Source organism: Salvelinus namaycush, chromosome 23, assembly GCF_016432855.1.
Source record: "Salvelinus namaycush isolate Seneca chromosome 23, SaNama_1.0, whole genome shotgun sequence".
Taxonomy (NCBI): Eukaryota; Metazoa; Chordata; class Actinopteri; order Salmoniformes; family Salmonidae; genus Salvelinus; species Salvelinus namaycush.
This window is the reverse complement of record NC_052329.1, coordinates 34,589,208-34,614,941: the sequence shown is the minus strand read 5'-3', so window position 1 is coordinate 34,614,941 and position 25,734 is coordinate 34,589,208. Positions and strand designations below refer to the sequence as shown.

The 25,734-nt window shown below is 45.2% G+C and overlaps 1 protein-coding gene across 1 annotated transcript; it reads left to right on the top strand.

The window, feature by feature from the left end:
- Positions 1-158: 158 nt before the first annotated feature.
- LOC120018803 (large neutral amino acids transporter small subunit 4-like) lies at positions 159-22,990 on the top strand. The gene is made up of 14 exons (XM_038962016.1): positions 159-330; positions 2,326-2,542; positions 9,918-10,158; positions 10,529-10,584; positions 10,693-10,769; positions 17,127-17,219; positions 17,434-17,567; positions 18,234-18,436; positions 20,508-20,651; positions 21,173-21,299; positions 21,490-21,622; positions 22,029-22,102; positions 22,207-22,330; positions 22,606-22,990. Exons 2-14 carry the CDS (start codon positions 2,383-2,385, stop codon positions 22,765-22,767), a joined length of 1,728 nt encoding a protein of 575 aa, XP_038817944.1. The 5' UTR covers positions 159-330; positions 2,326-2,382; the 3' UTR covers positions 22,768-22,990.
- Positions 22,991-25,734: the final 2,744 nt, after the last annotated feature.

Below are 25,734 nucleotides of genomic sequence, written 5' to 3'. Positions count from 1 at the left end.
TGTGTCAAAACAGTCGCTGGCTGTTGTCACCAATTAATTATTTAATTTAATCATTTAAGCGCTCTCTGATTGGTTTGCGCTCGTCTCTAGCTCAGGACCTGGCCAATGGAGACCCGGGCTTGTTTGTGCAGCTTTCGGTGCGAAAATAAAAGCAGAAATCTGCGTTGAAGAGATGTTGATGCAAAGAAACAAAAGATTGAGTCTAGTCTAACGTCTACAGTATATAGATGGTATTTGTTTTTTGAGAATAACAACTACAGATTTTAAGACAAAGACAGAGTTCAGTCAGTGGAGAGGCAGGCGACCTTGTTCGTGGTTCCAGACACTCAGGTATGGTACTGCACTTCAGGGATGCGCTACTCTTATTCTACGGGGAGGAATCTGTAAACTCTCTACTTTGATTTGATTGAAAATTGATCACTGAAAAAAAAGAAATAAGCTATGTTACACTGAGTGTGTAGAAAAGCAACATTGTTTTTATTCTGTCATATCTTCGTAGCCGACCCTGAAATTATGTAGATTGATTATCCTAGACAAAACATGCAACAATGTTTCAATGGAAACTTATCTTAAGATGACAGTGTGTGTATAGGCTATCAAGGAAAGTATGAGTCAATTACACAATTAATTTGATGTTGTCGCATGATGTGTTTATTGTTGATTGCAGTGGTGTTAGTTTTCCCTATAGCAACTTTACTGTTACATGATGTGTAGTCAACATGATTTTAGAGGGGGTGATCATCCCAATTATGTTTTTGTTTATGGTGTTTTGCTTGCGTAGACTATATACCGTCTCGAAATGTTACAATTATTATAGGGAAATAACAGCATGCAGTGGACTTATAAAATGTATTTTAAATGTCGACTTTTTCACAGTGTCACGTTATCATTTTATTTGCTTCTCTGCAGATTGAGTTTAAGAGTTTAGAATGGAATAATATAATATAATAGTAAAACATATATATTTCCATAGAGAAATGTGCGCTTTGCAACGAAGTACAGCCATATTAGGTAATACTGTCTTACTTGTGCGTCCATGTATTCCTCTTTTTAGTAATAACATTAACATTGCGTGGACTTGTTCTGCATGTTAATAGTGAAACCATTAAATGTCGTTGCTACCAAAACAGCACCAATAAAGGACATTGAGATTTTTTGGAACTGCATGGAAGCTGTAGGCTAATTGCAGCTTTGGTGCGTATGGTGAGACTATTCCTATGCGCGGCGTGCTGTGTTTACGATACTGAACAGCTGAGCTTCATGCGAACGAGATTGGGTGGTGGTGCAGGAGGAGGCTGAGGCGCATTGAGACCGCTGATGATTTCAGTCCAGTTCAGACCAGTTTACAGAGCTGCTCATTTCCGCACCATACTGTTATTGTTTAAGAATCTCATAAGGACAAGGCTAATGAAAATATAGGCTTAATACACCTTGTCCATAGTACTGAGGACCTGACCTTCACACATATCGATAAAATAACTAACATATATATAAGCAAATATGTAGTGAAAATAAAATTACAGTGAAATCAGGAGAAAAGAATACCTCAGACTAATATAAAATGCCATGCATGTCTAATAGTTAATTGGCCAGCGTGGGTTTGTTTTATTTAATAAAAGGTTTGTTGTTCATCGCTGGTCATACAATTATTTGTGAATGAATTTGAAAAAATAGAAACACTTTTTAGGTTACATTTCGTGATACATAGGCATAGTGGAGGCAAATTATCCTCATTATATATAACGTTACATTATTAGGCCATTTGCATGTATTTACGTCGGGTGAAGATGGCGATGGGAACAAAAAGGAGATGTCGTTGCTGAGAATCTCGCGCCGCACTGGTTCGAACCGGCTGGAACTTGCCCTCACGTGGAGTCATTCTTGGTAGCGTTGTTAATATGCAGCCAATGGTAGAGGTCCAGAAAACTATCTGCCAATCAGAGGGAGCTATGGCGGGATTTTGGTACATTAGTAGGAGGGGTTTTGTGGTCCAGTCACGCTCCTGTAAGAGCTCAGCTGTTTTGTAATAGTGAAAAATGATTATCCTATGAGGACAAAGACAAGGGATGCCCAGTGACTTAAAGACGGATAGCTTCGTCTTCTACTGTACACATACCATAATTAGCATAATGTATTGTTATTTGCAATGGAAATTCATGTTTTGCATCCTTGTGTAGGTACATCCCCTTATGTATAGGCTATCTCTGAAGTATCCCTCAACAACTCATACACAGTTTAGTATTGTACTAATGTCAAACAACTACCAAATGTGTCTCTTCACACTCTTAAGCCTGGCCCTTACCATGTATCAACCTTATCTTCCAGGCCACCAGCCCTCCTTTGTTCTACGTGCCCCGTTGTGCCCCTCTTCTACCCGTGAAGATGGCACCCTCCCTGGCCACAGCCTTCTCCAGGCGCTGGTGGATGGCTGTGACTGCGGTCATAGAGAACCTGCTGTTTTCTGCTGTGCTGCTGGGCTGGGGCTCCCTGCTCATCATGCTCAAATCTGAAGGCTTCTACTCCTACCTCTGCAGAGAACCTGGTAAGGCTGTGTAGCATGATGCACTATAAACAAAAAATGTATGTTGTGGACTGTTTTTATTACAATGAATAAGAAACCCCAAAAAGGGATACCATTATTATATGTGTTATTACACAAGTATTGTACATATGAAAATTATGGTAGTTTTTTTTTGCTTCAGTGAATGCTTGGTTTATGTTGCTTTAAATGCTTGTTTCATTGTGACATTTAGCAACATTTGTCTTTATGACATATTTTTTCTATATCAACTATTGCTGTCTCACTCAGCAAGTGAGACACGTGAATGGATATCACTTGGGCTTGGAAGGTCTGACAAATATTAAGTGTGTTTTAAGCAATCCTATTTATTATACTAATTTAATTCAGCAACAAAAGGTGTTTCTATTTCACTACTGCGAGACAAAGATGACTTTATGTGTCTGTGTAGTTTTAATTCAATCACGTTGGTTGGACCGGTCCAACACTTCAATAGTGCTCTTTAGAACAATACCATAAGTTCTTTCATTGGGGGTTACAATAGAATGGTGTGATAGAATGTTCAGAGCAAATGGATATTCTGTGGGCGAGGGTGGGATGAAGTGATGGGGGTTGCTAATCCAATCACATTGAGCAGACGAATTGTACGAGTTTCCACTTACATTTGACACGATCAGTTCCCCCATGAGGGTCAATGCAAACGAAATCAAGGCCACATTCACAAAGAGTCACAGAGTAGGAGTGCTGAAAAGAAAAGGCGGGCCTATTAACCCATTAACATCGGCGGGGCTGTAGTGGAGCGGGTCGAGAGTTTCTTGGTGTCCACATCACCAATGAACTATCATGGTCCAAACATACCAAGACATTCGTGAAGAGGGCCCGACAAAACCTTTTCCCCCTCAGGAGACTGAAAAGATTTGGCATGGGTCCCCAGATCCACAAAAGGTTCTACAGCTGCACCATCGAGAGTATCCTGACTGGTTGCATCACCGCCTGGTATGGTGACTGCTCGGCATCTGACCGTAAGGCGCTACAGAAGGTAGTGCGAACGGCCCAGTACATCACTGGGGCCAAGCTTCCTGCCACCCAGGACCTATATAATAGGCGATGTCAGAGGAAAGCCCATAAAATTGTCAGAGACTCCAGTCACCCAAGTTATAGACTGTTTTCTCTGCTACCGCACAGCAAGCGGTACCGGAGCGCCAAGTCTAGGCTCCTCACATCTTCTACCCCCAAGCCATAAGACTGCTGAACAATTCATAAAATCGCCACCGGACAATTTACATTGACCCCCCCCCCCCGCCTTTTGTACACTCGCTGTCTGTTTGTTACCTATGCATAGTCACTTCGCCCCCACCTACATGTACAGATTACCTCAACTAGCCTGTACCCCCGCACACTGACTCGGTACCGGTGCCCCCTGTATATAGCCTCGTTATTGTTATTCTTATTTTGTTACTTTTATTATTACTTTTTATTTTAGTCTACTTGGTGAATATTTTCTTCTTCTTGAACTGCACTGTTGGTTAAGGGCTTGTAAGTAAGCATTTCACAGTAAAGTCTACACTTGTTGTATTCGGAGCATGTGAAAAATAAAGTTGGATTTCGTATAGGATCAGTTTCTCTTTTTAGATCGTTAATAAGTTTACATAGACAGGGGGGGGGGGGGGCTGATCCTAGATCAGCACTTCTACTCTGAAATGCTTTATGAGTACAGGCCCAGAACAACTTCTGCAGATGATTACCTGAATTGGGGTTGTTGTACAGTTTTCTTGATGATGTTGCCATAAAGGAGAGTGAATGGCCTTTAAAAAAAAACGCACCTATACAGCCTGGCTAGTGTTGAAAGTGTGTGAGGGGGTTTTACTAGATCATTGGCCAAGACTATTGCGTTTTCATCCCCGCCAAAGTTGAGCTTTGAGAAAAAAGAACACGTCAATAGTCAGCCTCTTTAACAAGCCTGATGGATGAAACCAGGGGGTGGTGGGCGCGGGATCTGGGGTGAAAGTACCAGGTACATTTCTGTGTGCTCATAAGGGTATCCTTTGTTTTGTTGGTTTATTTGCATCCAAATGCTACAGCGAACCGGTGACTTGGATCTTTCTCCTCTCTCTCTCTCTCTCTCTTTTTGTCTCTCTCTCTCTCTTTTTTGTCTCTCTCTCTCTCTCTCTTTTTCTCTCTCTTTTTCTCTCTCTCTCTCTCTCTCTCTCTCTCTCCTCTGTTCTCATAGTCTATGACTCATCTGTCCTCCTTTCATCTTTCAAACACACAGACACTTAGGGAGGCAGTGGGCATGAGGGAGAGGGAGGGAGAGATAGGGAGAGAGAGAAATATGTGTCATCACTGAGACCTTGAGATGACAGGACAAATAAAGCACATCATCATTAGGTAGGTCGTAACCTAATGTCATTAAAACATGGCCTGTGATGGACTAGATGACATGATAATATTGACAGATCATGGCCTGTGATCGACTCAAGAGTCCTCTGATCATCTGCCACAGTGCTTTCTATTTGCCAGGCAGCATTTAACATGTGAATAGGCCCTTTCATTTATGCAAATCAGGTCAGTCTCGACGCTCTTTCATCCTTTTCTTCTCGTATGTTTTAAAATATGAATGTGTTCAAAGGGCATCTGTTAAACAGATTGCTGAGAGTCCTTTATGTGTTTGGTGTCATGGTGACCTTAGTCCCCATATCGTTGGTTCCATTTAAAGGATTTGAGATTGGACAATGGGCTGCTTCTGTTTTGGTCTGCTAACGGAAAAGTGTGTGGTTAGGCCCGACACTGTGAAGTGTGAGGCTCGCATTCCTCCTGCATGCAACACTGTTGACTCTCAGTCCCTTCACCTCTCTCTCTCTGGCAGCTCTTGTGTTTCGTCACATAAACTAGCCTGTCACCATGCCCCCATTGCATTTATCTTGGTAGAGTTTGTTAGTTTAACACTGTAAGGTGTGTACTGTTAACTTAGTTCGGTTTACACTCAGTTTAGCTAAGGAATGGTTCACTGACAACGTGGACAGAACATATTGCCCAGGAAATATCAAGCCTCTTGTTTTTATTCTTCGTATGAAGCATCCAGTGTCAGTAATAATACAACTACCACCAAATACCCCATTAGGTTTTAAGTGTACCAATAAGCATACCAGTTGATACAATAGAATAGAACAACTTTATTTTTCTGTAATGGAACTTGGAAAAGCACATTTTTCATAACTCTTTCCTTGTGATGTATGGTCAAGGTCCTAAACGATATCATAACCTCCATCGATAAGAGAGAATACTGTGCAGCTGTATTCATAGACCTGGCCAAGGCTTTCGACTCTGTCAATCACCACATTTTTATCGGCAGACTCAACAGCCTTGGTTTCTCAAATGACTGCCTCGCCTGGTTCACCAACTACTTCTCAGATAGAGTTCAGTGTGTCAAATCGGAGAGCCTGTTGTCCAGACCTCTGGCGGTCTCTATGGGGGTGCCACAGGGTTCAATTCTCGGGTCAACTCTTTTCTCTGTATACATCAATGATGTCACTCTTGCTGCTGGTGATTCTCTGATCCACCTCTACGCAGACGACACCATTCTGTATACTTTTGGCCCTTCTTTGGACACTGTGTTAACTAACCTCCAGATGAGCTTCAATGCCATGCAACTCTCCTTCCGTGGCCTCCAACTTCTCTTAAATGTAAGTAAAACTAAAAGCATGCTCTTCAACCGATTGCTACCAGCACCTGCCTGCCCGTCCAGCATCACTACTCTGGACGGTTCTGACTTAGAATATGTGGACATCTACAAATACCTAGGTGTCTGGTTAGACTGTAAACTCTCCTTCCAGACTCACATTAAGCATCTCCAATCCAAAATTAAATCTAGAATCGGCTTCCTATTTCGCAAAAAAGCATCCTTCACTCATGCTGCCAAACATACCCTCGTAAAACTGACTATCCTACCGATCCTTGACTTCGGCGATGTCATTTACAAAATAGCCTCCAACACTATACTCAGACTGCATCTAATTTGCTATCACAGTGCCATCTGTTTTGTCACCAAAGCCCCATATACTACCCACTACTGCGACCTGTATGCTCTCGTTGGCTGGCCCTCGCTTCATATTCGTCGCCAAACCCACTGGCTCCAGGTCATCTATAAGTCTTTGCTAGGTAAAGCCCCGCTTTATTTCAGCTCACTGGTCACCATAGCAGCACCCACCCGTAGCACGCGCTCCAGCAGGTATATTTCACTGGTCACCCCCAAAGCCAATTCTTCCTTTGGCCGCCTTTTCTTCCAGTTCTCTGCTGCCAATGACTGGAACGAATTGCAAAAATTACTGAAGCTGGAGACTCATATCTCACTCACTAACTTTATGCACCAGCTGTCAGAGCAGCTCACAGATCACTGCACCTGTACATAGCCCATCTGTAAATAGCCCATCCAACTACCTCATCCCCATACTGTTATTATTATTTTTTTTGCTCCTTTGCACCCAGTATCTTTACTTGCACATTCATCTTCTGCACATCTATCACTCCAGTGTTTAATTGCTAAATTGTAATTATTTCACCACTATAGCCTATTTATTTCCTTACCTCCCTTATCTTACCTCATTTGCACACACTGTATATATACTTTTTTTCTATTGTGTTATTGACTGTATGTTTGTTTATTGCATGTGTAACTGTTGTTGTTTGTGTCGCACTGCTCTGCTTTATCTTGGCCAGGTCGCAGTTGTAAATGAGAACTTGTTCTCAACTAGCCTACCTGGTTAAATAAAGGTGAAATAAAAAAAATATTTAGAAAATGGTGTCCCTGTCTTTGACCCCCCCCCCCCCCCCCCTCCTCTGCTTTAAGGTCAAGTCTATGGCAGGGGCACATAGCTGGAGTCTCTGTGTCAGGGCCAGTGTGGAATGAGTGGAAGTGTGGAATGAGACTTATTTCAGCAGACTTGAGAGAGTAGAGAGGACTCCCCGCTTACCCCTCACCTCACCCACCTTGTGACCCAAAGCACTTACCTGACAGAACTCAGCCTTACCGGCTTCCTTAAACTAGCCTGGTCACAGATCTGTTTGTGCTGTCTTGACAACTTTTGTTTGGGCTTGACCATAGGAGTTGCCAAGACAGCAAAAACAGACCTTGAACAAGGTACTTAACCCTAATTTGCTCCAGGGGTGCCGTGCTACTATGGCTGACCCTGTAAAACAACACATTTCACTGCACCTATCCGGTGTGTGTGACATTAAAACATATTTGTTTCCTTTTTTAAATCTGGCACCAGGCTAGCTTCCTTCCAGCTCTTATTAGCCAACTATTTGAATCAGTGTTGTCTCAGTGTTATTAGCGCTCAGTAACAGTGGGATGTTTGCGGTGTTTGGGAGGACAGAGAGGACATTATCTGGAGTTGATGAATCTTCTGTCTGCTCACTGCTTTGAAATAGATAGAGCTTTAAATGCCGATGATGATGATGATGGAAAATACTGTCAGTTGGTTATCTCTGGCTTCCTCCGATGAGTCAATGTGAGGAAATGCAGACATTCATCTTTCCGCTTGATTCTGTCAGTCATTTACATGTATCACTGATAAGTGATCGGGTCAGACGCATTGAGATTGACACAGCATCTATGGGCAGATCGAATGATAGATTCGTTGAAGATTGATTAGTTGATTATTACACAAAGCAATGTTTGTTTTTTGACATGAGTAAGAAACACATCCATTTCCCCCTGATGGATGATCAGGTTAAACATGACAAATATCACATTATGTTCTTATTATGTTGGCGATGTAATAATCTTGTTAGAGCATGGCCTTAGAGTCTGAATGTTCTAATTTAGACTAAATTACAAGGAAGATAGCTGCAGGCCCTAGCTAGGTAAATGCGGAAAAAGTTTTATTCAAATATTTTAGGCTAGGTGAACTGTAGTATCAGAGCAATAACGTCACAATCGTTTTTGTGTCATGTGATTTCAATGAAACTGGATGTTTTGCGAGTCATTAGAATCACGATGTAAACCCTCAGAACAGAGAAGGGAACAGTGTTTTGTTTGAAGGCGTTATGAGGTCTTTGTTGCGCTAACATAGTGTTTGTGCTCTGCATCGCTCAGGGCGCTTCCCTTATTGACTCAGCAGCAGCACAGGCTTACATTGTCTGGATTATTCAGCAGTAAGAGCCCCCCAGCCAGGCAGGCCCAGCTTCCGTTGGCCTTCTGCTAACCTATGTGTTAACTACCATGACCTTTAACCTACATATTATATAATACAGCCATGTCTACTCACAGCCTCACCCTCAAGAAAACAACAACCTGCTTTTCAAGACTGCATGAAAAACATCTTGTTACCAAAGGTTTTTGGAGAGGTTGTCCAAAGTCACATCACCTGAAAAAAAACACTGAAAAAATAACAGTTTGTCTTGCGTCCTATCCTCCCCCAGGCCCTTACTCAATGCCTTACTAGCTCCCCGAGGCCACTAAACATATTTTTTTACGAGACTTGTCACTGTCAAGGCTGTCATCATAGTCTTTAGTTTTATCTGTTTTGTCTGAGTTAAACTCATGGAGACTAGGGTATTGTCTACAGTTCTCTCTCTCTCCTCAACAACAGTAACAAGCCTCATAACCAAGTCACTGGTCTCCAGTCCTTTTTAACAAACAGTGCTATGAAGTATGAAAGATGAACATAAACGACTGATGATTGGAGCGCTCTGTCTCTATCCTCTTGGGGATTCACTTTGGGAACGTTTGGGGGTGCTAAGGTGGTTGGGTTGCCATGGAGCTGCCTTGCATGGGGGTTCAGAGTAGACCCAGTGTCTTCCAGCTATTTTTTGCAGCTTGTTGATCCCAGCAGTTTCTTACAGTATCTTTCACTGAGCTTTTTCTGTCTTCCTGGCCTGTCCATGGCTCTCACTGTCTCAGGAAGAGACACACGAGACACAAATGAAACACAAATATAGGCGTGCCTTTGAGGTGGATGGATGACTTTTCAAGATGTTTCCTCTGAAATCAATGGCCTCAAGTGAGGGTGGATGTTTCTCAGAACACTTACCAAAGAAATGTTGAAATCCAACCCCAAACAAACGTATATTCAATCTGCACTCTCAGAATGTTTTCATCATTCAGATGGTCCATAACATTCTCCCAATAGGCACATTCTATCTAATCAAGCTAGAATGTGAAGTTTTGGAAGGAACTTTAGAGTGATTGTTTCGTCTGTGGGTCTTCTGATCAAATTAGCATGACTGTCTTTTCCAATCCCGTGTTGATAGTCTGATCATGATTCATTTCTCTACCAAAACACCAGGAATCTCTTTTTAATGTATGTTTTGATATCGTCTATGTATGATGCTAAATCTTTTTTTCCCTCTGGGATCATGAAGTTGAAGGTTCCATAAAGTTCTCTTGTGCCTCCAGGTAACAGCACGAGTCAAAACCAGTCTGAGCCAGTCCTGGTTGGGGATGAAGAGGGGATCACCCAGAGCCCCGTGGTGGAGGAGGAGTACCTCCAGATGAACGGCTGGCCCATCTGTAAGGACCAGGATGAGATGCTGAACTTGGCCTTCACTGTGGGCTCCTTCCTCCTCAGTGCCATCACCCTGCCCCTGGGCATTGTCATGGACAAGTATGGCCCCCGCAAGCTCCGGCTGCTCGGCAGGTAAGAGAACAGAGACAAGGTGGTATGTACAGTTGGTGGTATGTACAGTTGCGGCCACTATAATTTAAGCTAAGGTGTTGGGGTGACAGTCTCTGTACCCAGGTTTGAGTCCCGGCAGGGGCTGGACCCCAAATTCGCTATATTGGTGTCAGAAGTGGGGTGGCGGTATTGGCAGAATAATTGCCGCAATGCACATGCAAACACGGCACTCTAAAGTTTTATTGAGATTGTCACAAAAACCTCGGTACAGGGTTTAATACTTTTAGTGGCCGTAACTTCCTGCTGCATATGTTTTTATGTTCTATTTCTGACTTGGGTCTGTCTTTGTATGAAAAGCCTTCCTCATATTCAACCTGTTCTGTTATTTCAGTACCTGCTTTGCCTTCTCATGTGTCCTGATCGCTTATGGATCGAGCGACCCCAAGAGTATGTATATTTCTTCATTCTTTCTTTATTTACTCAACGTTCTATTCTAGTACAGTATGTATGTCTGTTCCACCCCGTCTACTTAACACATGTGTTTTCCCTGTACAGATCTGTCCATCCTCATATTCTTTGCTCTGGCACTGAACGGGTTCGGAGGAATGTGCATGACCTTTACTTCCCTCACGGTAAGTGGTGTCTTCACCAGTACTGCAGGGAGAGGCTGGGGAGGGGAGAGAGGGGAGTGAGCAGAGAGAGGTGGGGATGGGGACAGTGGCGGAGGGGAGAGGGGAGAGTGCTAGGGTGCAGGGTGGAGTAGGGGGACAGGGGAGCAGAGAGAGGAGTGAGGAGAGAGACGTGGAGAGGGGAGCGAAGAGAGAGGGGTGGGCGGGCGGGACATGTCGTAAACCCTCCCATGGGGGTGTCATCAGCATGGAGAAAGTGCTGCATCACAGGGAGGCCACGTGCAGAAGGAAAAGGAGAGAGACAGACCCTGCCTTAGAAATCAATTATTCAACCGTGCTCTGGTCCAGCTGAGAGCCTAAAAAAGACACCTCCTCATTACTTATTCATGATCCTGACAGGGACGCAGCCCTTTGATTGGGTGGCCCAGACCGCCAGGGTTCACAGGCAGCTAGACTAAATGTTCTGATTGATCTTGCCTTAGGACCGGCCGGGTTTTCACTGACACAATGGTGTTTACAGATAACGTGATTTCCTTGTTTCATTGTTTATCTGCGTAGATAAAACACAGACAATGACACACGCACAATAATTTTGAGAGAAAAGAGACATGGTATACTGAGCTGACAAACAGGAAGTAGGAAGGCAGTCACACTTAGCGCTGCTGGGGTTCGTTCAACCCCTCCCTGGCAGTTTCCTGCCCCTGGCCTCCCCACCACCCCCCACTGCAGGGGTCTGTTTGTCTGTCTGGCTGGCACACTCACACACTACCACTACACCCAGAAGCTGCCCAGCCGATTTCTTCTGCCCCCCCACTCCCACTCCCATACTGTAGGTGTTGTATTCATTTTCTCTGGTTTCATTCATTCCCCACGCCAGCATGTCTCAGCCTGTCCTGCTATGGCTGTTTAGTTCCCTCACATGTGTGTGTGTGTTTGTGCTTGTGTGAGTGCCAAAGAACTGGCCTCTGGCGTTGTTTCAGCTGTTCTGTTGCAGTAACCTCACTGCGGTAATTCCTTGCTCTGACTAACAGTGTGTTTTACACTGCTGGTCTGGGTTCATGTTGTTCTTGTACAGCGGGACCTTTTTTCTTCTGAACGTTCTTCTTCTCCTCCCGGGTATGGGGGTCAAAGGTTTTCACAGAAGATTTTGTAAACTTTTTTTTATTCAAATGTACCCTTTTTTCCCCCACAAAAGACGAAATGGATACATTGTATCTCATTCAATCAGTCTGAAGTCATTGAGTTTGTCCCCCACAGACAGTTGATATGATTATGTTTAGGTTTATTCTGTGTTTCAAAGTCATCTGGATTGTAGGTTTACACGAAAGGAAAGCTATGCGCCGCGATACCCCTACTCCATCACCTTTTTTCTTTGTTTCAATGTGTTCTCTTCTTCCTGGCTCTTCTAATTTGCTGAAGGGGGTGGTTTAGCAGCTTACCCCCTCCCTCCCTCCTTCCCTCCCTCACTCTCTCTTCCTATGATTGCACACTCAGCACTCTGTGTCCCAGGCAGTACAGCTGCAGTAAACAAGTGGAAGAGAACCCAAGGCTGCAAAAGAGAGCTCTCCTCTACACACCTCTGTTTTCTATCAGTAAAGTGCCTAGCCAATCACTGTCTGCCCGCTGCCCTTCTCCGGTTACCAGTAGCAGGCTGTCTGTCTCTCCCTCTCTCTTCTCCTTCCCTCCCCTCTTCTCTTTAATAGCTTTGAACTCAGTCTCTCCCTCAGTCAGCCATAGTATTAGTAATCACCACTGCAGATATCTCTCCTAACCTTCCTCTATCCATCTCTCTCTCTCAACCAGACCTTCCCCCCAGCCCCTCTCTCTGCACTCTTCCCACGCACACACGCACATGCATACACACGCAGCGCTCCTCCTCTTGTACATTGCGGCACGTGTTAAGATGATTCTATTATCTCTGAGTCATGTTTTGCATGAAACACTAATCCTTTCTATTTTAGGACTTCTTCATTGGGCCCAATCCCTCTCCGGGATTTGTGTCATTAGGTCTTTGGGGGGAATTAAGTTTCAGTCTGGCTCGATAAACCTAGATGTTTATTTACTGCTTCCTGGCACTTGGAAAGAGAACGATGGAAGGGGTAGAGAGATGAATGCTGAGGTGGACTAATGATAGCCCGGGCCCAGATCTGTTTGTGCTAGTCCCACATTTGCATATGTCGTTCTCTTGCCAGGAAAGCACAAACAGATCTTGGACCATGCTAGACTAACAATAGCTCTTCTCTACTCAGACAGGGTCGCCACCACGAACACCGACACCCCCCTGCCTGTAAAATGTCCTAGCATCAGATGTTGACTTGCTAACTGGTGCTTGATGACACTATTCGACTGTGGAGGACTGATCGCAGGGTCATGTTGATTTCCTTATTAAAGGACATGGATGGGTCGTAGAGGCAGTCAACTGCTGCACATGCTGTTGTTTTTGCTTTCACTGTACACTCGGCTGTAGGTTTAATGTCCTGTAGGAGTGGATAGGGATTCACAAGGCCAGTACTGCAAAACAAAGTGTTGACGACAGAGGGAGAAAGAGAGAAAGAGGGCGAGAGAGAGTGGTAGAGTGATGGCACAGAGATGGAGATATTCAGGCCGGTGTTGCCTGCGTGTGGTCGTCAGGGACACAGCATGTTGACTCATTTTATGATGGAGTTCTGTCCTGTCAGGATTGGACCGGTTTGTACTGGTTCCCTTTGGCTGCTGAGAACCAGCCCAGTAAGCACTACAGCTTTTACGCAACAGCAGTCCCTCTTCTCTCTTTCACTTCTCTGTTTCCCCCCTTCCGTCCATTTCCTCCTTGTCTGTTCTCTCTGGCCTTTGTGCCTCAAAGGCTTTTAGTTATTCCACTCTTCCACTCTCCTCTTTTCTCTCCCACTTTTTTCTCCGTCTGCTGCACTAAAGATAACAATCATTGCTGCCGTCACACAAAATAATCAGATGAACCCAGACGCAATGGGTTGTTTTCTGGCTAGGGTTTGTTTTCCAAGTAGAACTGCAGTGCACATATTTGAGACACGCATGCACCTCTCCTTGTAAGCAACATTTTGAAATGCAAAGTGTAGAATGTGTAGTATTTACTTAGATTAGGATAGGACTGCGTCCTTAAATGGCTTTAGAAAACTGCTTACCACAGGCATTCTTTACTGTCTGCAAACGTCCCTCAGCATTTCAGATAGGGATTTTCTCAATTTTCTCAAGTGATATCTACTAGCACGTAGCCGAGTTTCACCGCTGTGAGTGTCTGAAAGTGCATTGCAGACATTTTGTTATCTGCTCAGGGCACAAACACGGCACTGACCGCAGTGTATAGAGCCACAGTTATCAGCCTGTATCGGTTAAAGACTACTGGATTGCCCATCATGTTGTTGATCCCCCACAACAAATCAAATGTTATTGGTCACATACACATGTTTAGCAGATGTTATTGCGGGTGTAGCGAAATGCTTGTGTTCCTAGCTCCAACAGTGCAGCAATATCTAACAATTGACAACAATACACACATCTAAAAGTAAAGGAATGGAATTACAGAGCAACCTTGTTTAGCTTCCAGTACATCCTATAGAGTTAGACATTGTTCATAGTCCAACACTCTACAAACAGACTTATCTCCATGACTGTTCAGATCCCAAAATGGAGCCAAATAGAGATTGGTAGGTGAATGCAGACAGTCCACCATTTGTATTGACCCTGCCTTTTCCTCCTGGCTCTAGCATAGCTAACAGAGATGGGTCTGTGCCCCAAATGGCACCCCATTCCCTATACTGTGCACTACTTTTGACCAGGGTCCATAGGGACTTGGTCAAAAGTAGTACACTATGTAGGGAACAAGGTACCATTTGGCATGCAGCCAGAGACAGTACTCATGAAACAGGAACAGGTAATGTCTCAGGTTAACTGAGATTGGCCTAGAGAGAAAAGAGTTGGCCAATCATTAACCAGCCCTGGGTTGTCGTTTCTGCCTCTGAACACTGTATTTAGTCATGCCTGATGGAGTAGAATTCAGGAAGTGTTCCCGAAATTGGAGCACTGGTACTGTGGCCAGGTAGATTAGGAAACTCATGGCTGCACCGCTATCAGGGTCTGCACCGCTATCAACATTGTTCAACGTTGCAGAGAGAGATGTCATTATTAGTGCTGACGTGATTTCCTTATTCTACATCCTAGAAAGTATTTATATCTGAATGTTCTACAATGTAGCGCCCCTGGACTTGAACTAAGTGACACAGATCCTGTTTCCCAACCTGAACTTGCCTGTTCTCACAAGCTGTAAATCTACCTCCTTCATTACATTGACAGTTGGATATCCTTCTTATTATGTCATAGTTAAACAACATAATTATGTGGTTTAATTTCTGCACGTGAACGAGAAACTTGCCCGTGGTGGTTTGTTTTGGGAACCACCACAGTAACTCTAAGTCAAACTGACTTCAGACCACTAAAACTAATGAGGCACCTACAGTAAGTGCAGCATTTAAGCTGGGAGCTGGTTTGGACCTTCAGATGCTGTTGATGTTTTAGGCTCTACCGTCTGTTGACAATTCATTATTTTCCCCTTTCCCCCGCATGTCCTTAATTTGATCAAAGGCAGGTGAACTCGTTCCAATACATCCAAACCTGGTACACAAAAATATTAGCAGAACAGACAGACAAAGGGTGACTGGGACATAGGTTAGTAACTGTTTTGGGCTGGCTCTGTCTGTCTGTCTGTCTGTCTGTCTGTCTGTCTGTCTGTCTGTCTGTCTGTCTGTCTGTCTGTAACTGACTCAGTGAGGTCATTGAAAGTCATGTGATAGTCTGATGACACACTGACGGTCTGGTGGTGACAGATAGGGGAACTGAGGAGAGCAGAGCAATGGAAATCACATCCCTGATGATGCTCAAGCACATTATTCAGCATATTCCATATGAGTTTATTCCAGGGCAATGCCACAGCCAACACTGCTGATTGAAGCTGTGCTAAGTGGGAGGTTGGTAGAGTGCTAGGAGTGATGGTGGAGAGGTAGCCTTGCATAAGACCAGTGTTTCTCTCTTCTATCTGCCAGCCTGACACACACACACACACACACACGTTTGTTTTACTAACCTTGTGTAGACCAAACAATTGATTCCCATTCAAAATCCTATTTTCCCTAACCCCTAAACCTTACCCTTAACCTAACCTTAACCCCTAAACCTAACCCCTAACCCTAATTGTAACCCTAACACATAAGCCTAAAATACCCTTCTTCCTTGTGGGGACTGGAGAAATGTCCCCACTTCTGGTCCCCACAAGGATAGTGAAACAAAACACACACACACACACACACACACACACACACACACACACACACACACACACACACACACACACACACACACACACACACACACACACACACACACACACCTCTTCTTGTCCTGACAACGAGGCACCAGTGCTGAGTTGCAGTAGAGCTTTACTCACTCCTACTGTAAGTGTCATAATAGAGATGGTCCCAGCTCATTTCACTTCTCCAGGAGTACTGGAATGTGATTATTAGTGTAGCTGTCATGTGGGCCGTTTTGATTCTGCCGTTAACCTTTGTTCAAATTAGTGGTCAAGGGTAATGCCGTCTGGGGAGGCCACGGCACGAGGTGAGAGATTTCCTCCATGGCTCGGACAAGCAGGGAACCTGTGGTGAGGGTGGATGGATGGATGGAGAGATTTGTTTCGGGGGAGTTCTTGGAGAACTGTTGAACTATGACCCAGTTCAACAAATATGCCATGAAACAGCTCTGTTCAGGAGTTGTTGTGCTGGTGTTTCTATCAGTGGTGTTTTTGTTCTCCTCCCTTTCCCTTCCCCGACTCTGTCATGGGAGATTCAAGTGCACACACAGTGGAGATATGTTGTTATTTCAAATTGTATTTTTCTTACTCTCTCTCCCTCTACCTCCTTCCCTCCTTCCTTTCCTCCCCTCCCCCTCTCTCCCTCCTTCTCCTCTCAAGGACAGTTGTTTACAGTTAGGAGTTGAGTCGGGAACAGCCTGTGCTTTAAGCTCAAGAAGAGGGCTACATATGCAAGCTGCTCTGGACTTTCTCTCACTCTGTCATAAATAGTGTGGGGAAAGCATCACCAAGACTCCACCCACATCACTCATTCTCTGTCAACAACCTCCCAAAAACATATTTACAATTTCCTAATATGATGTCATGCCTTCCATTTTTGGAAAAACGGTGACTGAGCGTCTCTATGGCTATTCATGCGTTTTTACACAAGAGTCTTTATGCACGTGTTTTTACACAAGAGTCTTTATGCACGTGACTGCATTGGTCTGATTCAAGTGTGGCCTAATCTTATGTCCTGTCTCTTTCTTGTGTTCTCTCCTCAGCTTCCCAATATGTTTGGTGACCTTCGTTCCACCTTCATCGCTCTCATGATTGGATCGTATGCATCCTCCGCTGTCACCTTCCCTGGGATCAAGGTAACTTACACACACATCTACTTAGCTAGTCTACGCACTCATGCACATCATTATGCATGCACACCATTATGGAGGTTAGCTATCAAGGCTAACTATGCTTTCTACTATCAGGGCTACCTGTTTGACTCTACTTTCCTATTCCCTCACGGCAGTGTGAAGGTCGGACACAGAGGCTAATGTTGTGGTTGTTGGTCCCTGCTTCCTCTCTCGTCAGGTGATCTATGACCTAGGAGCCACCTTCATCACCATCCTGCTGGTGTGGGCTGCCTGCGCTGGCCTCGTCTTCATCAACTGCTTCTTCAACTGGCCCCTGGAGCCCTTCCCTGGACCTGAGGATATGGACTACACGTAAGACACTCCTAAACATCACACTCCTAAACATCACACTCCTAAACATCACACTCCTCAACATCACACTCCTCAACATCACACTCCTCAACATCACACTCCTCAACATCACACTCCTAAACATCACACTCCTTAACATAAAATGAGTTCGCTTTCTTAGTTATTATTAGTTTTACAGCATATTTTCATTCCTGGTAACCTAAAAATAGCCAGACATTCCTGTAACCTAATGTTAGTTCAGTATTACTAGTATTTGCTACTTATATCACCAATTATGTGATATAACTTATATTATTAGTTACAGTATAGCATTAGTTCTAACCTAATATTAGCCAACAATAACAGGTTTAGGGGATAATACTAGGACTTGAGGTTCATCTACTTAAGCTGGAGTTGGAATATTAAGGCCTTCCATAGAGTCTCCATTCTCCTTGGAGCTCAGTACACTACTTCCCCCAGCACACTTTCCTCTGCAGCATGGCGAAGGCTTGAGGCCCTGTGTACAGGAAAGCTAATGAGGTGAGGAGCTCAACTGGCTTTGCTCTCATACAGCTGGATTTAGTCTCATCCTTTCCTCTGTTTTGGCCTCTTCCCCTGCTCCCTTTCTCCCTTTCTCCCTCTCTGTCTGTCTGTCTCTCTGTCTCTCTGTCTCCCTCCATCCCTCAGTGTGAAGATCAAGTTCAGCTGGCTGGGCTTTGACCATAAGATCACTGGAAAGCAGTTCTACCGCCAGGTGACCACGGTGGGGAGACGACTCAGCGTGGGGAACAGCATGAAGCAAAACCCCACGGAGCTGGCCCAACAGGAGGGCAACAAGCTGTGTCTCTCCACCGTTGACCTGGAGGTCCAGTGCAAGTCCCAGGAGGAATGTAAGTGTCTGGCCAGGCCACATCTGTCCATCCCAGACCAGAGAACATGATGCATTTGATGTCTTTCAGATGGAGAGTAGGAAAATAAATAATGACTGTGCATTTTCTGTGCACATTGTGAGTGTGATGGGGTTCATTCTCAAAATGGATTTGCCATCATGGGTTTCAAGCTCTGTACCTCCACAAATCCATACTCCATGAAGCCAAAAGCCAGCTTGCCAGTTTCATTGTTACACATCATTTGGACACAACAAAGGACATGTCTGCCAGAAACCTGTCTGATGTTAAAAGACCCACAAAAACTGTCCAACACAACATCCTGCTCCAGCCATGGTGTAGAATTTAGATAGGAGTAAAATAGATCCAACACAACAATACAATGGATCATTGTAGCCCTGCTTTATGGGTAAACAGAGATAAACAGTCAACCATATGCTAGATCTGGGCCTGTAGCTTGTATTGATCTTGGGTCAGATGCCCCACTTTTTCATATAATCATATTTTTTATGATATAATAGGCTAAACTGATCCTAGACACAGGTTTAGATGTAGAATATGGTCGACTGTTCCTCTATGATGGATTCTATTCCATACTCTATAACTCTTTGTAAATACGGGCTCTAACTACAACGGTGCAATGTTGAGGTTTCAGAGTGGGCTCGCCCACCAGCCAGTGTTTAGGTCCCAGCTGCCAGCTTGTCTGAGGGAGCGCTGTCATTGGCTCTGAGGTCACCAAGGCCATCCTCCCTCTCCCAAATGAAATCCTGCAAATGCGCAACTGGCTGTGAACTTTGCCTTAACCCAGATTTGTACACCGCAATCAGCCACAAACCTCCAAAACACCCTCAAATCAGCCACGTGCCCCCTCCACGCCCTTGTTGTGCCCCCTCCGCGCCCCCTCGGGCTCGGCTCTCGGGTCACAAACTCCCAGCGGGGCGCCCTGTGGTTCTCTGCAGGCTCTCTTTGGTACCAAACGGACCGTGCAATCGTTTCGGACCGCATTCCAAGAAGTGCTGCTCAAGTGGCGGTGGTGGGGCGGGCCAGAGGGGCCAGAGGGCAGGTAGCAGTCAGTAAGGGTTCTGGGGGGGGGGGTCATTATACACACAGGATGGATGCCCGCGGTTCTGTAACCCTGCTGGACAAGTTCCATGTATCAGGAGGTTTTCAAGGGGCCCCTCTCCCTCTCTCTCCCTTTCTCTCTCTCTCTCTCACTGTCTCTCTGTCGCTCTCCCTCTCTTTGTCTGTCTGTCTGTCTCTGTTTGCCCACTCATCATTCTGATGTATGTGATGGTGGTGATCTATTTGGTTGAAAGGATGGGACTTCTTTTTGTGGATTGGTTCTTATACCAACCAACCCGTTACGAGACTGTTTTGTGTCATGACGACTGTTGATCCTGCTGTGGTCACATACTGTAGTGTGCCAGTCAAGAATGTAGGATCAGATCCCCCCCTCTTATTCATTACGATCTGCAAGACCAAACTGATCCCAGATCCTACTCTGAGACACTTTGTGAATAGTACATATTATGGGTCCAGGACACAGGGGAGACCCAGTGTTATAGACAGAGACAGACTGTTAGAACCACCTGCTCTCATGTACCAGCCTCTAAGCCCCTTGTCCAGCCGGTATGTCAACTATGGTCCAGTCTCCAGAGAGATACCTGCAGCACTGGGTAATAAACGCTGGACACATCTGTGGCGTGACCATTAAGACTTTTCCACTGCCCTGCCGCAGCTCTTACAGCTTTGAGATCAGTAGATGATTAACGGACCATGGCCCCAGGCCCCTTTGCTTACAGCGCGGGCCCCCACATGTTACCTTGCCACCCAGGGACCCGTGGACTATTTAGACTTCGAGCTTCCCTATTTCCCTACCTCCATGTTGATTCTGAGGTGAAGTAGCTTGCCCTGGTAGTTTTCCGTCACAGCATGTTCAGCAAATGAAAAGAAGGCCCATCCTGTACAGTACACACAGTGAAACCTCACTCCAATCTGATGCGAAATATTAGAATCCTGTGTGTCACCCTCCGTGTTCTGTTGTTGATCTGTCTCTCCTCCTGTGTGTCCACAGCCCAGTCCTTCATGAAGAGTGTCCTGAGTCCTATCTTTATGCTCAGCCTGATCACCATGTGTGTCACCCAGCTGAGACTTATCTTCTACATGGGAGCCATGAACAACATCCTGGAGTCGCTGTCCGACAGAGACTTCAGCACAGGTGTGTGTGCGCCTTGAAAATGTGCCTGGAACACGGACATGAAAAGCTATCAATCCTTTGTAGTGTTAATCTAGTAGTTTACTTCACGACTCGTCACATAATTGCTATTTTGTCATTCTTGCAATCTTGTAACCTCCTTTGTAATCTCGCTCACCCTGGAGTTGTTTCACACTGCCCTTATTTCAGTCTCTGAATTGCTTCGGCTAATTCTTCTTGGTCTGTCTCTCTTCCTCTTCCTCTTCTTCTTCCTGTCACACTGACTTCTTACTGCCTCTGCAGAGGAGAAGATGGAAGTAGGTAAGACTTCAGGCTAGATTAGATGAGCACAGCCCATCTATTCCCCTCTCTGCCTCTGACACTGATTCACTTTGACTCAAGACTCTGGCCTACCTCATGAATCATAACCTAAACTGCAACTCTGTCCATTTTGCTGTGAACACCATGCTATTTTGATGGCGTGTAAGCTTTGGAGGCAGTAGTCCTGGGGAATAACATGTCTCTGTCTCTGCTGCCGTTCACAGTGAGTGTGTACACCTCCATTTTCGGAGTGCTGCAGCTGCTGTGTCTGATGACCGCGCCGGTGATCGGGTACATCATGGACTGGAAGCTCAAAGAGTGCGAGGATGAGAACGCGAAGCCGGGCACAAGGTGAGTTTCGCACGCTCGAACGCGCCCAAGCTCGCACGCACACGCTCACTCATGCACACACACTCCAAAAGAGCATTCCCCTGCCTCCCACATACGCCCCTAGCATCCACAAGACCGTATCCACAAGACTGTAATCTGTATAACCAGAGAGTATAAGTCTGTGTGTAACATGTGATGTCCCCTCTGATAGAGATCTCACCCAGCCCAAGCGTCGGGACAGACAGATCCAGAAGATTACCAACGCCACCCGGGCCTTCATCTTCACCAACCTGCTACTGATAGGCTTTGGGGTCACCTGCCTCGTCCCCAGCCTCCCTCTCCAGGTAACTCGTCCCTCTGTTTCCTCTCCTCCGTCTCTCTCTCTCTCTCTCTCCTCTAGGTGCGGTGGAGAAGCGCACATTTCACTGCGTGTATCCCAGTGTTTTGTAAAGCTCACCTAGACCCAAAGGGAGTGATCTTGGTGCAGAGAAAGAAAGAGGGCGAGTGACTCACATGTTATTGCAGCTGAGCCGTTATTTAATGCAACAGTGTCCCCTGGCGGACAGAAGTGTCATTACAAGTTATGCAAGTTATTTCCAACCCAGTTCTGGGAACATTTCTGTCCAGTCATTATTTATTAAACATGGACTCCATTTTAGGATGGAGGGACAGGGCAACATGCATGCCCTGGGCCTGTAGATTCTAGAACACATCATGTTGAACTATTTCTCTTTTCTTCTCTGTCCTCAGATTCTATCGTTTATTCTGCACACCATTGTGAGAGGATTCATCCACTCTGCGGTTGGAGGGTTGTATGCTGCTGTGTAAGTGTCTCCGGCGTGTGTGTGTGTGTGTGCGTACGTGCGTACGTGCGTGCGTGTGCACAGTCCCCTCCACACAAGCGCCTCATGCTGTTTGTCCTCCTTAGGTACCCGTCGTCTCAGTTTGGCAGTCTGACAGGCATGCAGTCCCTCATCAGCGCCCTGTTTGCCCTGCTGCAGCAGCCCCTCTTCATGGCCATGATGGGCCCCCTGAAGGGAGACCCCCTATGGGTAAGAGAGCAACGACCTTTCACCCTTCCCAGAGCTTACACAAACTACAGGACACCTATTGCTCACTAATGCTGAAGACCCAAGTACACTTATGTGCTATGAGCATAATGCTGCAAAGGCTACTGTATACGAGTGATGTGTAGCAGCCACCTTGTTCTAAAGTAATCTGCCCAGAGTACATGTCATAGCACACACTGCTGCCCCGATGTGAAAACAGCAGAGCCGTTCGCTCCTTTCTTCTGACTGATGTCACTTCCTGTGTTTGTTGTGCGCAGGTCAACGTGGGCCTGCTGGGGCTGACGGTGCTGGGCTTCTGCCTGCCTCTCTACCTGCTCTGCTACAGTCGCCAGCTCCAACGCCAGAAGCAGGAGCGCGAGGAGGACCCCAAAATCTACGTCCAGATCAAGAACGGCAGCACGCACGAGGCCTTCGTCTAGAGAGACAGACTGACGGACGGGGATTTTTTTTTTTCAACAAAGAGAAGGAGGAACAGAGTGAGGAGGGGAGAGGTCACAGGTGTGACTGAACTGTATGATGAATCGCAATCTCACCCACCAACTCCGGTCCCTCTAACCGTCTGCACTTGCACTCAGACGATACTCTCTCTCACACACACACACACACACACACACACACACACACACACACACACACACACACACACACACACACACACACACACACACACACACACACACACACAGACACACATACGAATACATACACACAAGCACTCGACACATACACATATACACACACATACAGTATATGATCACAAATCTCAGAGAACTACTATGATAAACACACACACACACACACACACACTTTTACACTCCCCAACACATCATCGACTATGTACACTGTGAAAGAAACGCAACAACACACGTGTTGTGAAACCTCTTCAACACACACACGCACGGTTCCTTTTCCAGGGACACACCACTAAACGGACATTGTTCATCTTCTCACAACTGGAATGGGAAAGGACAGCCGCTGGTCTGTGAACTGAGGCGAAAGGAGAGAAGAGGGAGGAGGATCTCCACGGCGTTCTCCTCCCTTCCAGTCTCCTCTTTGTTTCAGTTCTCTGTTGTTTTTTTTTATTTCATTTTTGTCAACGATGCCATGCTCACTCTTGCCTGCCTGTCAGTGCAAAAAGAGGACACTGGTTCTCCGTGTCGCCCAGCAAAAAGAACCAGAGAGGAAGCAAGCGTTCAACGCCATGTCAAAGTCCTCCAGTGCTGGATGTGGTGACTTGAACCAGATAAGATGACGTGCTCCTCACAATTATAATACCCCACTACCAGTGTTTTTACATGTGTTTTCAATGATGCCAGTAACGACATCGCCTCACTTTCTAATTCTGATCCAAGTTAGTCTCATACTGCCCTGGAGGTCCTCTACTTCACACCCTGAGAATTGGTTTTATGATTAGGATGTTATTGGAGCGTTATTGGAGCGTTGTTGGAGCGTTATTGGCGATAGGTCTGTATTTTTCTCCGTGGTTGTTACACGTCAATGCCTCTCTATCGTCGCAAGTGGTTTGAACTTGAAGTATAAGCGAAAACAGGTTGTATAGACGTTTCAGTACTCTAAATGGTGCTAAGAGTTCATACCGCCATAACGTTCCCATTAGGTTCTGTAACGTTGCCCGTAATGTTGGGGATAGTCATCATTGTAAATGAATTGGTAAGAATGGAACCTCATGCAACCTTCAGAAGCTAGTCGACGTAATCTTCTCATCTAGCGAGTGTTCCTTCCAGTGTCTCAAAGACCAAACCTTGTGACTCAGTCTTCTAGTTTTGTTGTTGAAGACAACAGAGGCGTGGAGGGTTAAAGCCACAGAGAAGCTGTCGTTTCAAGACTGTTCCAACAGCTCTAGGGAGACAAGAAAGCAAAGGCTTGTTGTTTTTGTAACATCAGCACTCTAGATAAAAGCCTGCGTCGATAGCTGTGCTTTGAGCCCATTTGAGTAAGTGATTAGGCCAATGGGTTTCCAGTGTGCAGTATGCAGGCCAGCGTTTTACTTCTAGGGAATACTATGTGACTGTGCTAGTGACTGTGCTTCAAACAAAAGCATGGCACAGGTTGAAACAAACCTCTTACCAGTTATAATATGCCACAACAACATAGGGTACAGCACAGCTACACTCTTAGAAAAAAGGGTTCCAAAAGGCTTCTTCGGCTGTCCCCATAAGAGAACCCTTTTTGGTTCCAGGTAGAACCTTTTTTTGTTCCAGGTAGAACCCTTTTGGACAGCCGAATAACCCTTTTCGGTTCTAGAATGATAATAATCTGTTTTCTAAGAGTGTAGGCTTGGTTATCAAGCTCCAATGCATGGGCCTATATCACTCTCACCGGATACACTGACTGGTCTTGTATTGGCAGTCCTCTTTGTAGTGCAGAATTAATTTCTTATTGACTTTGTGTTTTCTTTTTATTGGTGTCAGATCTGTTTTTCAAAAAGTAATAGTTTTATCAACTGTATTTTACCTGCAATATGATACTGACATACCCTTCAAGCTTTTGTTCTGCTTCAAGACAAATGTGATTTAGTACAAATGTTTTGACGAGATACGGTTTTAGATAGAGAGGAGATGTGTAGTTTAAGGTGAACTGTGGTTACTATGGGCTTATACCCGGTACTGTTCTACACTACCTGAATTACATTGATGCATTTCAATTCTGATTCGCTGTAGCAATAAGTACTTCTCTGAGTTGCTGAGCAGTCATCTACTTTTTCCGGCAACACATAACCCTATGAACAAACACTGTTGTCCAACCACATACATACACACACACACACACAAAATGCAAGAATGTGGATTGATATAATGCAATGTTTATTACAAAGGTGCTTCTCAATGACAGGAACATAGACTAGTTCATCTATCTATCAATCTAGCTATGGTCTCACCTACAAAGACTCACTTTGTAGCGACAAATTACTTGAATTATTGAATTCCAACTTGAACCTTGATTCACTTTTCGAATCAGAAAGGGAGACCGAGATGCTTGAATATGATATCTGTTTCTAAATCCACATTCTTGCAGCTGTTGTGAACGGTGTGATCGTGGGACCCAGGTGGGCGGGCAGGCAGGTCATGATAGGACGCTATGTTCTTGAATGATCTGTTGCAGTTAACATACATCGGAGAGAGAGAGCGTGACAACTTGATTGATGTAGCTCTATGTCCGCCGATGCAGTATTTAGACTGGACGGGACACCTGCTTTTCCCTCAGTCACTCACAGAAGCACGTCCAAAGACAGCCATGTAACCAGCAGTTTGCCTCTCTATGTGCAGATGATTTGAGACGTGGATACGGCAAGTTGGTGCCCCACCCTCTCTCATCATGACCCGTCACGTTGATCCATCCATGTTCAAACCACTGTCCTGAACTGTTGC